This window comes from Otolemur garnettii, unplaced genomic scaffold (assembly GCF_000181295.1).
Source record: "Otolemur garnettii isolate 467f Iridium unplaced genomic scaffold, OtoGar3 scaffold00198, whole genome shotgun sequence".
NCBI lineage: Eukaryota > Metazoa > Chordata > Mammalia > Primates > Galagidae > Otolemur > Otolemur garnettii.
This window is the reverse complement of record NW_003852593.1, coordinates 2,033,404-2,048,119: the sequence shown is the minus strand read 5'-3', so window position 1 is coordinate 2,048,119 and position 14,716 is coordinate 2,033,404. Positions and strand designations below refer to the sequence as shown.

Sequence of the window (14,716 nt, the reverse complement as noted above, 5' to 3'; positions counted from 1 at the left end):
CAATGAGCGACTTCACAAAAGCACCAATGGAGAAAGACCAGTTAAAATGTAAGGGGGGGCTCAGTGCCTATAGCTCAAGTGGCTAAAGCGCCAGCCACATACATCAGAGCTGGTAGGTTCAAATCCAGACCAGGCCTACCAAACAACAATGACAACTACACCAAAAAATAGCCGGGTGTTGTGGCGGGCGCCTGTAGTCCCAGCTACTTGGGACTTGAGAGGCCTGTGAACATGAGGATGGCTGCCTGCAACCCAACTTGGGAGGCTGAGGCAAGAGAATCGCTTAAGCCCCGGAGTTGGAGGTTGTGAGCTCTGATGCCACAGCACTCTACCCAGAGTAGTAACTTGAGGCTCTGTCTCAAAATAATATAAAATAAAACAAAATGCAAGGTGGGTCAGGGAGACAGAAGGCAAAGCTCACTGATGTGGTTCCAGATTCCATGTCACAGCTAACCCGAAAAAACCACCACTCCCCCGTCAAGTGTCAGTATAAAATCAAGGAGTAACATCCATATTATAATGGATGCAAAAGTGATTAAAATGTTCCCTCCTTTTCCAAACCCGCATCTGTGGGAGCCAGACTGCCCACACCTACTGTGGAAACATGGCCCACAGGGGAGCCCCCGTGATCCAGCGGGCTTCTCCTAAGCCAGAGATTTGCACAAGTGTAAAATGACATTGCTTTTCTAGCTAAAACATTTTTGATTTGGACAATATTTTTTCACACAATTGTTATTTATGTTAACGTGTGATGGTTTATTATCTTACAACAAATAGACAGTTTTCAAGTATTGCAGGCTCCATGTGATAAAGCATTCTTACAGGTATTGGAGGACCTGGAGGTGGAGCCCAGCATTTCTCGGCTTTGGGAGATAAGGCCAAATCTCTGTGGGGTGGCCCTGGCAATTAACACTCTTGCTGGATGCAGGAATTCCTACTTCTTTCTAGCTTCTATTTTTGGAAATAGGGTACCTTTATTTATGGCATATAAACAAAAACAAAACCTTTTCCCAAAAGGCTACATAAATACGTGATTTCAGGTATTATAAGACACGTGTTAGTATATCTTTTCCCTGATACAAGCTAATTCCAGTAAATATTTTGTTGGAATAATTTTCTCCCTACCAGTAATAGTGATGTGATTATAAAAACTGGGAACCCAGTAGTGGGAAGGCAGCCCTCCTGGCTCCATGTGACCAGACCCTAGCGACCAGCCCAGCAATCCCGACCCCTGGAGAGGCAGAGCAGTCTCCTCACAGCACTGGCCTTGGCCCTCACCTTGGCCCCCATTCTTTCTTCATATGAATTTAAACATAATCTCATCCATTTTGAAACTAAAAATGCAGCTATTGAGAGTGTAGTTGGAATTGCATGGACACAGGGAGGCGTCTCATTGGGGCTTTCTTGGTGCAGAGCCTGTTCTAGATTTCTCAGTGGGGCTACAAAGTTCCATCTTGTAGATCCTATGCCTTTCAGGCTAAATTCATTCCTAATATTCCACTGTTAGTTTTTTTTTTTTTTTTTAAGAGACAGAGTCTCACTTTATTACCCTTGGTAGAGTACTATGGTGTCACAGCTCACAGCAACCTCCAACTCCTTGGGCTTAGGCGGTTCTCTTGCCTCAGTCTCCCAAGTAGCTGGGACTATAGGCGCCCGCCACAACACCCAGCTATTTTTTTGTTGCAGTTTGGCCAGGGCTGGGTTCAAATTCACCACCCTTGGTATATGGGGCCGTTGCCCTACCCACTGAGCCACAGGCACCGCCCTTCGTTCTCATTTTTAACAGGTTTAAGCTGGTTTAAAGGCTCTTTTATTTCATTTTCTGGGAAATAATACTATCTGAAAACAAAGGTAATTCTCTTTTCTGCATTTCTTCTCTTACTCTGCTTATTTTGTTTATTTTAATGCATTAGCTATAAACGTCAAAACAACATTAAATAACTGGTGAAAAGCAGCTATCTTTGCCCGATTCCTGGTTTGAGTTTTCAGTGTTAACATGTTATTTTACTGAATCTTATCAGAAAAAAAAATTTTTTTGAGACAGAGTCTCAAGCTGTCACCCTATGTAGAGTGCTCTGACATCACAGCTGACAGCAACCTCAGATTCTTGGGTTTAAGCCCCAGATTCTTGGGCTTAAGTGATTCTCTTGCCTCAGCCTCCCAAGTAGCTGGGACTATAGGTGCCCACCACAATGCCTGGCTATTTTTTGGTTGTAGTTGTCATTGTTGTTTGGCAGGTCTGGGCTCGATTTGAACCTGCCAGCTCCGGCGTATGTGGCTGATGTCCTTGCTGCTGCGCTACAGGCGCCAAGTCATGATCAAATACTTTAGCATTTACTGATATAGTCTTTTTTTTTCTTCTTAATAGACTAACAACTAAAGAAGAAATCAGAGTTGTTAAGGACACAGTGTTTAGGAGAAACCTGCCCCAGTGGACGAGGAGGGCCACACCCTGGCCCAAGAGGGATGGCAACAGAGCTGGAAGCTCGGACTCTCAGTCAAAGAGAACCAGGGACTGGAGAGAGACAGAACACTCCAAAACGCAACTGTGAAAGCCACACGTGGGGTGTTGTGAGTGACACTCAGCAGTCCCTGACTCTAGGAACACAGAGGTTTACAGGTGTGGAAATCAGCTATGTCGTTTAGAGCTGCAATTGTGTTATCTCTCACTGGGGCTTCTGGGCTTAACCAGCTTGCCAGGGTTGCAAGCCGGATTGGGGCTCAGGCACTAACCAGAGGTGCGACCCTCACGGCTGCCCCGTTGGAGACATTAGGCAGCCTTAGTGGTCAGCAGCTGGGAGCAGGTGCACATGGGCCAGTCACTTGTGTCCACGCTGTGTTCCCACAAGGTAGGGTGGCACAGGAGCCTGGCAGGAGTCCAAGGTGTTTGTTAGACAAATGACTCCTGGGTGGTGTCTCTTCTAAAAGGCAGATGGGCACCTAAGCTGGGGATCAGCAGAACAAGCTCCCGAAAGTCAGGCCCATAACATGGGATGCCATATCCTATCTTTTAGAGCTGCCCACTGCTGCTCAGCAGGGTCTGTGGCATGCTGGCTTGCAGGAAACAGCCGTGAGCTTGTCTGAGGAGGAACAACGCTGCTGGATGTCCCAACCTGACAGCTGGACACACTTCAGTGGGAGAACTTGCACCATCAGCACTGGCCAGGGCTCTGTCCCGCCACTGGAGCTGCTTATTAAGTCATCAGACACTGCCTTGCACCCAAAGCAAGATGGTTCGAATCCACAGCACATGGACTCTAGGGAGATCTCTGAGGGGGCTGAGGAGGGGTGTGGGCTCTTGGTCCCTGAGAGCAGGGGGAATACTGTGTGCTCCCTGTACTGTGTTGGGTTGCACAGAACCACTATCCTCTCCCCTCTCACTGCCTGGGCCGGCACCCTGTGACTCCCCTGCCTGGCTAACTTCAACGTCTCCCAGGGAGTCAGGTGAGCTGGTACCATCTGGCCAGACCCCAGGCTCCATACCTCTCCTGGCAGCCAGAGGGAGCATTTCTAACCCACGAGTCAAACTGTGCCACCTGCTTGCTGGACACCTGCCACAAAACCTTTTTTTGCCAGGGGGAAGCAACTTGCCTCATCCCAGGGAACAAATCAAACACACCTGGTCCCAGCATGCTTTGCAGCCAGGGCAACCAGCAAGACCCAGGGGGAATTCAGCTGAAGGGCTCCTGGAAAGAATTTTCCAGCTGGTGAAAGGATACGGTGGTGTAGTGAGCTTGTGGCTGTGGCCCTCCCCCAGCAGCTCTGCCCTGTGGATGTCAGACCAGAGCTGTAGCAGCTGAAACATTCCCAACACACTGGGCAACAACCATAGCTCCTTGCTGGGCTCTGCACAGCCCTCCTTGCTGCCCCTGGGCTTTGCCCTGATATGTCCTCTGGGTCTTGCCCTCCTGGGTCTAAGGCCGACCCCTTCCTTCCAATGCTTATCACCATCTCTAGTTATTCTCTACTGACTGGCTTGCCTCCCCTGCATGGGAGCAGATGCTCCTTGAGGCCAGGGCCTTTGTCTCACTCACCAGGAATCGCAGAGCCTGGAAAGTTAAACGGGAGGGGCCCCAGCAGGTTTATCACCTTTATCAGTGTTGTCATTAAGGAGGCAGCGGAAATACCTGAGGTTCCAGACACAGGTGAGTAACAAGGGTGCTGAAGCGTCTGGGGTTTGCTGGGGATGTGAGAGGTTATTTCAGCGCAGATGCAGAGGTCCTGAGGAGGGAGGACACCACATCCCCTCAGGAGAGAGCCTGCCATGGCACCACGCCGGCCGCTCAGCCCTCTTCCAGGAGCCTCATTTTCAGGGTAGATCAATTGGTGTCCCCCACCCTACCCAGCGAAAGCAAACCCTGCTTCCAGGCAATAATGAGAAAAGTACACATTTAATATCAAAAGGCGTTTCAAGTATCACTGGTGGTGGCCTCGCTTGAGGCAGATTCTAGGATGTCCTGCCAGGAGCACCCCGAAGGCCGGGGCTTGTGTCTGAGGAAGGACTTCAGTGCCAGAGACTCAGGTCTCCCGGTCCACGGCCTGGGGGCTCCTCACCAGGCCCCTCGGAAGGAATGTCTGGCCGGGAGAAGCCCACTGCAGGCCTGGTGGAGGGCGTCCCCTCTGTCCAGGCCGCTGTGTGCACAGGTAGGCCACCGCCCACAGGCCTACACGCCCGACTTGGTGATCACCCTCTCCAGCAGGCTCATCATGCGCTCCTGGAGCTGCAAGCCCTGCAGCTGCAGCACGTGCTGCTGGTCCAGCGCGCGGCGCACCTCGCGACAGGCCTCCTCCACTGCGCGGCTCAGACGGCGCTGCTCCTCCAGCATGGCCTCTAGCAGACGCAGCTTCTTCTTGTGCAGGTGGCCGCTCTGCACCTTGCGCTTCTTCACGGGCCGCTCCTCTGACCTGGAAGGATAGTGCACTGTGGATGTGCTGGCCACAGAGCTGGGGTATGCTGGGGCCCCACCTCACCCCCACCACCTCACTGGGCAAATAGGGAAGCTGAGGCCCCTGGAGGCAGGTCAGGCACTCAGGGTGTCATTGTCCACGTGTGGAGGAGCGCCAGAGCCCACTTGCCCGTTGCAGGGAGAGAGTAACGGGCCAGGCTCAAGGATGACCTCCACCCGTGGTCTGGAAAGGGTGGATGTTCTGGGCTACAGAGGCACACCCTGCCATGAAAACATGCCCAGAACTCCCCTCCAGGGAGAAGTGACGGCTGGGTATTCTGTGGCTCCCAGGGCTCCTGCCCGGAAGCCAGAGGACACCAAGTCCAGCCAGCCTAGGGCAACTGGAGAAACTGAGGTCCAAGAAGGAAGGGCCTGGGATCCTGGCCCTTCACCTCCCCGCAGTCTAGAGATGGGTCAGCATGCTTTGGGGTGAGGGAGGCAGGTCAGGCACCTGGCGATGTGGGGCCTGGAGGAGGCCTGGGCTCCTTCCCAGGCCCTCAAGCCAGCTCAGCCCTGCACTATCTCTGGGGCATTCCACTTTCAGGTGGTGGCCATCCCTGGTCTACCAGCCCCCACTGAAGGGCAGGGAGCTACCAATTCCCACTAGACCCAAGGTCCTGGTGCCTGCCTACCTGCCCCCCTACACTCTGTGCTCTGAACACAACAGGTGACCAGCCAACCTCAGGGGTGGGAGATCGCAGCTTTGGGTTTGAGCAGTGCTGTGGTCCGCCTGTCCCAGCTCTGCAATGCCTGGGAGAGTGCAGTCTGGGAATAGGGCTCAGACCGTAGAACTTCTGGCCATGACCCTCAGGCCTCACTGCTAACTGGGCCTCACCTTTTAGCAAAAGTGTTCTGTCTGGGGTCTTTATGAGAAATCCCCTCCAGGAAGGGGGACCAGGTGACTCAAGCAGCAGCCCCTGGTGTGGGGGATGTCAGCTTGGAGGGACTCTCCTCAAAAATGCCTTCCTCACTCCACCCCCCCATTGGACAGACTTGAACACTGGGACAGGAGAGAAGCCATGACTCAATTCCACATTCTTCCTGTTCTGTTCTCTAACTAGCCAACTCCTATTTAACCTTCAAAGCCCACCCAAAAGTTTCCTCCTCCAAAGCGCCTTCTTTAAGCTCCCTGGCCGCCAACCCAGGTGTCTCTCCTGCACAGCATGTGTCCTGGGTCCCAGTTGTTGTGTGAGCATCTTGCAGGCACAGTCATGGCCAATGTATGAAGGCCTGGTATAAAGTGTGGGATGGCTAGTGGAAGGGACATGGTGTGCCCCCTGCAAAAGGTGACGAGGGCCTCTGGAGGCTCAGCCCAACATCCTCCCTGGTGCTGGAGGCCGGCAGTCCATGTAGGGGCAGGGAGGAGTGGGGCCCCTTTGGGTCCAGGGATATGGATGCCCTCTGTGTGGGGCCTTCTCTCCTGTGATGTTCCCACCCACCCTCTGAGATCCCACTTTGTCAGAGAGAGACTGAGGCCAGAGAGGTCAAGGAACTTTCCACGCAGCTAAGAAGTGATGGAGTTGGAGACAAACCTGCTCTGTCTGTGGACACTCCAGCCCTCATTGGGCTGGGGCTGCCCTGTCCTTAGAGGCTCCTGCACACCACCTCGGCCTCTGCAGCTGCTTCCCCTAGCCACTCCTGGTCCCTTTCTCTGGACCCCCATCGGGGTGGGGAAAGGTGAGTCCCTGGGGTCGGGAGCAGGAAGAGCGATGCACACTACCTGAACTTAAGGGACAGGAAGCTGGAGGAGCTGTCGGAGCGATCGTCCTCAAAGCGGCCTTCGTAGGAGCACTGGTTATACGGGAAGTACAGAGGGGTGGACTTAGCGGGCGGCGACAGGGACGCCTCGGTCTGGGACGTGGAGGGGCCCGGCTGCTGGCCATCCGGCAGTTTGCCATCACAGGACTCAGGGACCTTGGCCAGAATCCTATCAATGGCTAGGTAATAGGGCCAGTCAGGAGGAACAGACTCGCTATCTGTCATGCATTTTAATTTCCTGAAACGAGAGACACAAGAGCCATGGGTGAGAAGCAGAGCTGGCCCCGGCCTGGCCCGCCCGGCCACAGCAGAGGGGCACACAGAGCTCTGAGACCCCAGGGAGAGCCACATGGCATGGGCAGGAGCCACTCTGGGCCACGTGGGCCTCCCCAGGAAAACTGACCAGGCTCCAGGGTCAGGATGACGTGGGACTTAGAAATAAATTAGGCCTCAGGACCTGCACGTGCCCCAAATATTAATGAGGATTGTTTGTAAGTGCTGGGACCTTAGGCTGAGTTCTGTTGTTCTCTCCTTTTCTATGATTTCTAGACTGAATGGAATGAGCATATATTGCTTTTAAAATAGGTTGACCAGTAATATTAAGGCGTTGTGATAGGATACTGCACTATAATAACTGTTTCTAGAGAGCACCTCAGGAAGAGGGAGTGTGGGAGAACATGTATCAGTGTCCACAGCTCTGAGTCTGCATCTCACTTCCACCACTTTGCTGTATGACCTTGGGCAGGTTCCTTAACCTCTCTGAGCCTCTATTTTCATGTCAGTAAAAGACGATGATCAAAGTAAGTCCCTCTCACAGCTGTTGGCAGGATTCACTAAAATAGCAAGCTGGGCCCCAATGTCATTCTCACCTGACCCTAGAAGGACTCTAACCCTGCACAGCTGCCATCACTCCTGTTAGCCTGGGCAGGAGCCTAGGTCCAGCACAAGAACCTGCAGCCTGCCAGAGGCAGTGGGGCCGGGCCAGACGGGCCCCTTCTCACACTGCTGGACATCACATCACCAGGCCCTGGACCAAGCATCCACACAGTGTAGCTCTGCCCACTGTGGGCCCGAGCCCCTCCCAGGTCTCCTCCCACAGACAGGTCCTGCCTCCTAGAGAGGGTGGGCACATCCCTGGGCCTGCCCTGGGTGCTCTCGTCCTCTGGGAGTTGGGGCTGCAAAGACAGGGCCCAGAGTGGCTGGACAGCACCTGGCACCTGGCAGCTGCAGATGCCTCTTGCCATCCGGAGCAGCAGCCCTTTCTCACTGTCTGGCTGTGCCTGTTTGTGGGGTGACTCATTCAGGTTCCCAACACATTCCCAGTGACCAGCAGCCATACCCTGGCAGGTAGTGCCCTGCAGGAGGCAGGAGAGGTCCAGCTCTAAGGGTGGGGCCTGATCCTGAGGACTTAGCCTAGGGGTAAGGCTCCCTAGCTGCAAGGCCTCTCCACATTCTGGCAACACTGGCAGGAGTGTGGGGGAAGCTCTGGGTCTCAGGACACACTAGGTCTGATAAGGCAGAGACCTCCTCCATGTGGCCCCTTGACCAGAGCCTCTCAGACAGAGGCACAGAGGGTGGGGTCAGCGCCAGATGCCCATCCCAGCCTCTACCTCCCTTAGAGGCCCCTTCCCTGCACTCTCTCCACCCCAGTCAAGCCAACCCACTCCTGGGACAAATTAGCAAAGCCTGTCCCTAGGAAAGGAGGCTCCCAAATTATACTCAAACCAGGCTTCAGGGAACCCAGCTACCCACTCAGATACCTTAGCCTGCCAGTCTTGATATATAAAGAGCTCTAACCAGGCTTCAGGGAACCCAGCTACCCACTCGGACACCCTTAGCCTGCCAGCCTTGATATATAAAGAACTCTTGTGAAAAAATAAGGAAAGCCTCTGCAGTGGGGGTGCTGGGGGCATGGACAAAAACTAGTCGCCCAGTCAGAGCTTTACCTGCTAACAACTGTGTGGCCTTGGGCAAGATCCTTTCCCTCTCTGGGCCTCAGTTTCCCCCTTGGTGAATAGGCTGATAATGGCAGCTGTGAGGAGCCATGGTGTGCAGCCCTCACCTCAGCCAGGCTGCAGTGTCTGCAGGGGAGGCTCCCCTCTGCTGCACCCTCGACTCTTGGGCCTCCAGGAATGGAGACAGAATCCCTCCCTGGAGACTCTGGAGGAGGCTTTCAGGATAAATAATGAATAACCCAGACAGACGCCAATCAGGGCCGGTTAGGGGGCTGTTGCCCAAGAATTCCTGAGTCAGAGGGGATGATAGATGGCCATCACTGTTTCCCACCACCCTCTGAACCCCTTCCTTGGTGCTCCAGGTTCTTGAGTGGGAGCTGGGAAGGCCATGGAGGCTGCAGGGGCCACAGGCAGACGTCTGTCCCACCTGTTCCTCTGCAGACACCAGACTCACTCTCACCCTTAGGGCCAACAGCTGGTGGCTCAAATTTATCATCATTACACTAAGCAACTCTGATACCAGCAGACCCCAAGCAGCTGCCTTGGTACTGGCAAGCCTGACAGGGACCAGGCTGGGGGGTCAAAATGCAGAAACAGGCCATTGGGTAGGCCAGGCTCTGGACCCACTCCTTAAAGTGTCACAGAAAGTCAAATCACCATATCCCAAAGCAAAGCCTCCATGGCCTGTGGGCTGTCCAGGTCCCTGCTTGAGCCTGGGGGATCAGAGATGTGAGGGCTGGGGCTCCCCTCCCACTTTGCTGGAGGCCAACTCTCCTGTTAGGAAAGTGGGGTCCTCTCCCACAATGCATGACTCAGGGTCTCCCAGGCAAACCTGTACAGCCATCTGCACCAGCCTCCCTCAGACTTCCTGCCCGAGGGGAACAGGCACCTGAGCTCCCAGTTCCTGCTGCCACCCTCACTCCATGCAAGCCCCTCCCCACCTGAAACCTTTGCCACACCATGACCCGGGCCCACCTGTGTCTCTGTCCAGATGGGCCAAGGCTTCACCTGCTCCCTCCTGGGAGCCAGAGCAGCCCCAGACCTGCAGGCGTTTCTCTCAGGCTGCCAGGCAGGGAAAGTAACCCAGGATACTGACGGGCCAGGAGATGCCCAGCCTGGGAGTCCCTGGGGCCAAGGCCAGGCTCCACCTCTTCCTCCATCCCCAACCGGCCACTGTTCTGGCCCCTCTGGCATGTTTTTTATTTTTATTTATTTATTTATTTTTAGAGACAGAGTCTCATTTTGTCACCCTCAGTAGAGTGCTGTGGCGTCAAAGCTCACAGCAAACTCCAGCTCTTGGGCTTAGGCATTTATCTTGCCTCAGCCTCCTGAGTAGCTGAGACCACAGGCGTCCACCACACACCTGGCTATTTTTTTGTTGCAGTTTGGCTGGACCGGGTTTGAACCCACCACCCTCAGTATATGGGGCCGGCACCCTACTCACTGAGCCACAGGCACCACCCACTGGATTGCCCAGGCTAAAGTGCAGTGGCAAATGTCAGCCCTAAATGCTCATTTCTCTGACCCTGAGGCCAGCCTGAGAGGGGTTTTCAGCAGGACTCAGCTGATGTTAGAAGTCACAGAACATCAGGACCAGGCAGGTCTGGGAGCCAAGCCTCCTTCTTGCCTCTGGTCTCAGTTTCCCACCTGTATAGCAGGACCCAACGCTCCTACTGAGTGTGGGGCTTGGTGGCAGGGAGGGCAGTGGCAGTCTCCCGCCTGGGGTTGGATATGTGCAGGTCAAGGGGTGCATCTCTCTGAAGTGTCTTGGGGCAATGTCCAGGCCTTGCACTCTTGCCGCTGTCCTGGCCTAGGCCCCATAGCAACCCCGGGCCCAAGGTGTTGCTATCAGCCCAGCCTGCCACCCTCCGTTCTGACCAGCTTCCTGGGTCTCCCGGCCCCCAAGAGAAGGTTGCATATGGTCTCAGCCTGTGGGACTCTGTCTACACAAGGGCAAGGGAGTCTAACAGGTAGGCCACCGCCCTAGGACCCACACGACCTCCCGCATGCGTCCGTGCCAGGCCCCGCCCACCTGTACTGGAAGGTCATGTTGGTGATCTTGATCTTGATCTCCTCGCCCAGCCTGCGCTCACCAGTCATCTCGAAAAGCTTGCTGGCCATCTTCTCATACACCTTGGCGTTCCGCTTGGTTTGCTTGAGCTCGTCAAAGAACTCCTCCCAGACGAGCATGAGGCCGCGCATCTCAGCATCGGTCCAGTTTCGGGCCCGCCGGTGCTTCTCCGTCTGAGGGGACACCAGGTAGCTGGGCACCTCGGCAGCTGCCATGCTGGGAGTGCCTGGGGGTTAGAGATCGCACTCAGGCGAGGCCTCCGGCTGGTCCCGCGGACCATGAGCAGGGGGCGCACGGGCTCACTGGCTCGCTCGAAGGCAGCTCCACGCTCAAAATGGGGCCTAGATCTGACAGGCAGGAATTTAGTTAAAAGCTTTTAAACGGGAAACGTCATTTTGATGTCACGTTTCCATAGCAACAGAGCAACTGCATAAGCTACAACAACAGAAACCTTTTAACTGAAAGCCCAGGAATCAGGGCTGTACTGACGGGCCATCAATATTGCAGCCAGTGGACGGACTGGCCCAAACCCAGCGGCCCGACAGATGGATCCAGGCGTTGCCCCCACCTCCACCTGGCCAGGCCTTATAGACCAACACAGGAGGTGTGGCAGGTGGACAAGGAGAAAGGAGCAAAGTGGGATGGGGAAGAGGGACAGTGATGGCCTGGGCAAGGTGGTCACTGGCACTAGCAGGGTTCCCTGGCTGTGTGGCTCCCTTCCTCATTCAGAAGGCTCCTGCCAGGCTTCACTGAGGCTGGCCTTGGGGTTGTGGGGTCTCAGGGTCCCATGATCCTGCTGGCTCTTTCTTCTCATACTCTTTTGCCCTAGATGCCCTGGGCAATGCATGGACACTGGGAGCCCTGCCTAGTGGTGCACGAAGGGGACAGGGACACAGACCTCCAGCACCTGTCCAGCAGGCAAAAGCAAGTCTGTTCAAGAGGAGTTTGCCGGGTAAACCACGGGCAGGCAGAAGGTACTTCCTGGAAGCACCAGCTGGCAAGGGCAGGGTGCAGGGCACAGACTGGACCCTGTGCAGAGCTGATGGTGGTCAGACACTCGTGATATGCACGGGTGGCAGGGCAGAAAGGGGGATCAAGGGTCAGGATGGGGAGGACATCTGCCTCTGCGGGGCTTTGGGACAGAATGTCAGGGAACCCTGGCCTGGCAAGAGCCGGGGACCGTGCAGGGAGAGTGCCACCTAAGGGTAGTGGCACCCAAAATTTAAAATCTAAAAATCAAATAAGATTCGACAGGGCCCAAGTCATCTGGGATGGGCCATGCTGGGCCATGCTGGACACGGTGCCCAGCCTGAATCTGGTGTCTGTGGGCCCAGCACCCAGTTGGTGGTCCTGCTCTGGGCCTGCCTATCCTCCTTGGGCCTGACTAAACACAGGAGCCTCAGGTCTGAGCTGCCCCAGTATAGGGGGGCAGGGCCTGCAGGGGGAAGGTGTTGCTGAGCCTCAGCCCATGGCTCCATGAACTCTGAGAAGAGCACCTCATGTGACCTGCAGGAGGGGAACAAAGGCCCAGTGGGCTGAGGCTCTCAGGGAAGAGCAAGGCAGGGCCCATGGCGAGTGCACAGCATGGGGAGGGCTGGCATGGAGCTCCCTGGGCCCTGTAAGTCAGACTAGAGAGGATGCCAGGAGGCCAGCCCCCAGTGTCTGCGGGGAACCCAACGGGGCATCCACACCCCACTTCCCCAGGTCCCTTGGTCATGGCCTGGCTGTGCTATCAGCTCTGGGCCTCAGGAGACACCATCCCTCCTGTCTGAGGCTGAGGCATGGGAGGGGGTCCCAGATCCTCCCCACTCACTGCCAGGTCAGTCCTTTGTCCTCCTGGCTGGCCTGTGGCTCGCTGCTGCTCCCTAGTGTCCAGCACAGACACTCAGAGAGCTCTCAGTATTTGCAGAAGGAATGAGTGACTTCTCAAGTACAGGGTTTGGCCCTCCTGAATGACATCAGGGACCCCTCCTAGTCCCTTTCCCCCAGCTGTGGCTCCTGGAAAACAGGCACAGGTGAGGGCTCTGCTGGAAGGGCAGGCAGAGTGCAGCTTGTGAACTGAGTCACATTCGTCCCCCCAGCCTGTTTCCTCATTGTCACTGCGGAACAGCAGGACAGCCTCTCTCAGAGCCTGGGGACACCACAGGAATGCTATCTGCCAACCCTAGATAAACTGCCTGAGAGACTAGGGAAAGGGCATGGCCTGGCCTGCCATGTGGGCTGGAGGGGCTTCTGATGATCAGTGGGCATCACTGCCGTGTCCAGGGCCTTGTAGCGGCATGGCCATGAACAAGGCACATCTACCCGCATCTGAGTGCCAGGGTCACGGGGAGGCAGAGCCCACCCTGCAGGGGTTTCTGAGAGGTGGGCTAATGGCTCGAGTCCAACCTACTCAGCCTGGCATGCCTTAGAGACCCCCAAACTGGGAGCTGGAGCCTCTCCCTCACTCTGGGCCTCCCAGGACAAAAAAGAACTAGGTGGACAGGCAGAGGGAAGGGCCAGCACCCAGCTGTCCCACCAGGGGAGCCCCAGGCCTGCCCTTTGTTAGGGGGGGCTCCATACCTTGGCATAGCTGCATGGCCTGCTGGGACCCCCAGTCACCGCGGGATCAGGAGCAGAGGCCCAGGGTGGGGCCCAGCAGCACCTGCAGGGAGAAGCATCAGGCCTCAACAGCAGCACTGAGAGGCCAAGGTCCAGCCTGGTTTTATGAGCCCAGTAAGGCCTGTGCTCTCTAGGTCTCGTGTCCCCTCCACATAATAAAGGTGGCCCAAGTGGACACTCCCATTCCACTCAGCTCACAGGCTGGCAGGACACCAGGACTGACCCTGGGTGGGGGTGGTAGGGCCCCCTCCCTGGAAACTGAGTGGAGCTGGGCATCCACAGTAGGCTCTGGGGTAATGGCCGGATTTGGTGGTGGAAGAACTCGGGGTGTGGGCCAAGGCAGGGATGCAGGGAGTGGAGGGCATGGATGTAGCCCCAGCTAGGAGGCTGCAGGGCCCAGGCAAAAGGGCCAGAGGACTTTCCTAAAACCAGTGGGGACTGTGAAGAGGGGTGCAGTTAGTGCTGGAGCCAGCTGTAGTAGGGTCAGTGGGGTGTGGGCCCCCCGTGGCTGGGCACTGCCACTTACCTCCTGTGTCAGGCACCATGCAGCCCCTTCCCTGTCAGCCCTTTGCCTCAGTGGGCAGCCCTAACCTGACCCGGGGCTCCCCAGGGCCTGGCTTAAGGGCTCTAGCCCTGCCCCCACCTTCAGGGCCTGGAACCCCCAGGGCCCCAGAGGATGCGCCTGCAATAGAGAGGGCTATCTGTGTGGAGACATACCATTGCCCAGACTGGGAGCCAGGCTGCTCGGAACATACAGGGGAACTGCACATGATGGCGTCCTGGTGACCCACAGAACTGGGTCTACCTCTGTACTTTGATCCCTGAGACAATGCCCTTACTGGGCCCTGCTGCCAGGCTGTCCTGGGGGTATACCCACCCCTGGGAACAGGCCCCCACCTCACCCTGGCTGCTTCCCGCATCTGACAGAGAGTGTAAGGAAGTACCACACACCATGCTTGGGAAGCTACTGCAAAATCCTTATTGAAACAAAGCTGGTTATAGCTAAAAACCAATGCCACCAAAGTCAGAGAGCACAACCCCCAGTGAGGCAGGGATGCAGGGTATGTGCTCTGGTGATGGGGAGGACAGTCTGCTGGGCTCCTGCCCTCTGCCATGGTGCAGGAGGGGGACGATGGAGACATGCCATAGACAAGCCACTCATGAGGGGGGGCATCTTCCTGGAAGTATCAGCCATGCCAGGTGTGCCAAGGATCTGCTATCCACACCTGGACCAGGGAGAAAGGAAGCATTCCATTTCCTTGAAGTGACCAAGGACTTAGGCAGCTCTGAAGGGTGAGGCCATCAGGGGCCCAGGAGTCGAGTCACTGATGCAAAGACAGATTCAGCTCATGGCAAATGGGGGAGTGTGTGCTCTGCTCTGGCTG

General features: G+C 55.9%; 1 protein-coding gene across 1 annotated transcript; it reads right to left on the bottom strand.

Annotated features, from left to right (window-relative positions):
• Positions 1-4,412: 4,412 nt before the first annotated feature.
• On the bottom strand, positions 4,413-13,516 carry MSANTD1 (Myb/SANT DNA binding domain containing 1). The gene is made up of 4 exons (XM_003801157.3): positions 13,293-13,516; positions 10,692-10,956; positions 6,667-6,942; positions 4,413-4,905 (listed from the first exon to the last, which is right to left on the bottom strand). The coding sequence occupies exons 1-4, from the start codon at positions 13,306-13,308 to the stop codon at positions 4,665-4,667; spliced, it is 798 nt and encodes a 265-aa protein (XP_003801205.2). The 5' UTR covers positions 13,309-13,516; the 3' UTR covers positions 4,413-4,664.
• Between the last annotated feature and the right edge of the window lie 1,200 nt (positions 13,517-14,716).

Bases quoted from the DNA above. Each gene is read 5' to 3' on its own strand.
- MSANTD1 (XM_003801157.3), bottom strand. The intron at 6,943-10,691 runs GTGGGCGGGGCC...CTCTCGTTTCAG, and splicing joins AACATGACCTTCCAGTACAG to GAAATTAAAATGCATGACAG. The intron at 4,906-6,666 runs GTAGTGTGCATC...CTATCCTTCCAG, and splicing joins TTCCTGTCCCTTAAGTTCAG to GTCAGAGGAGCGGCCCGTGA.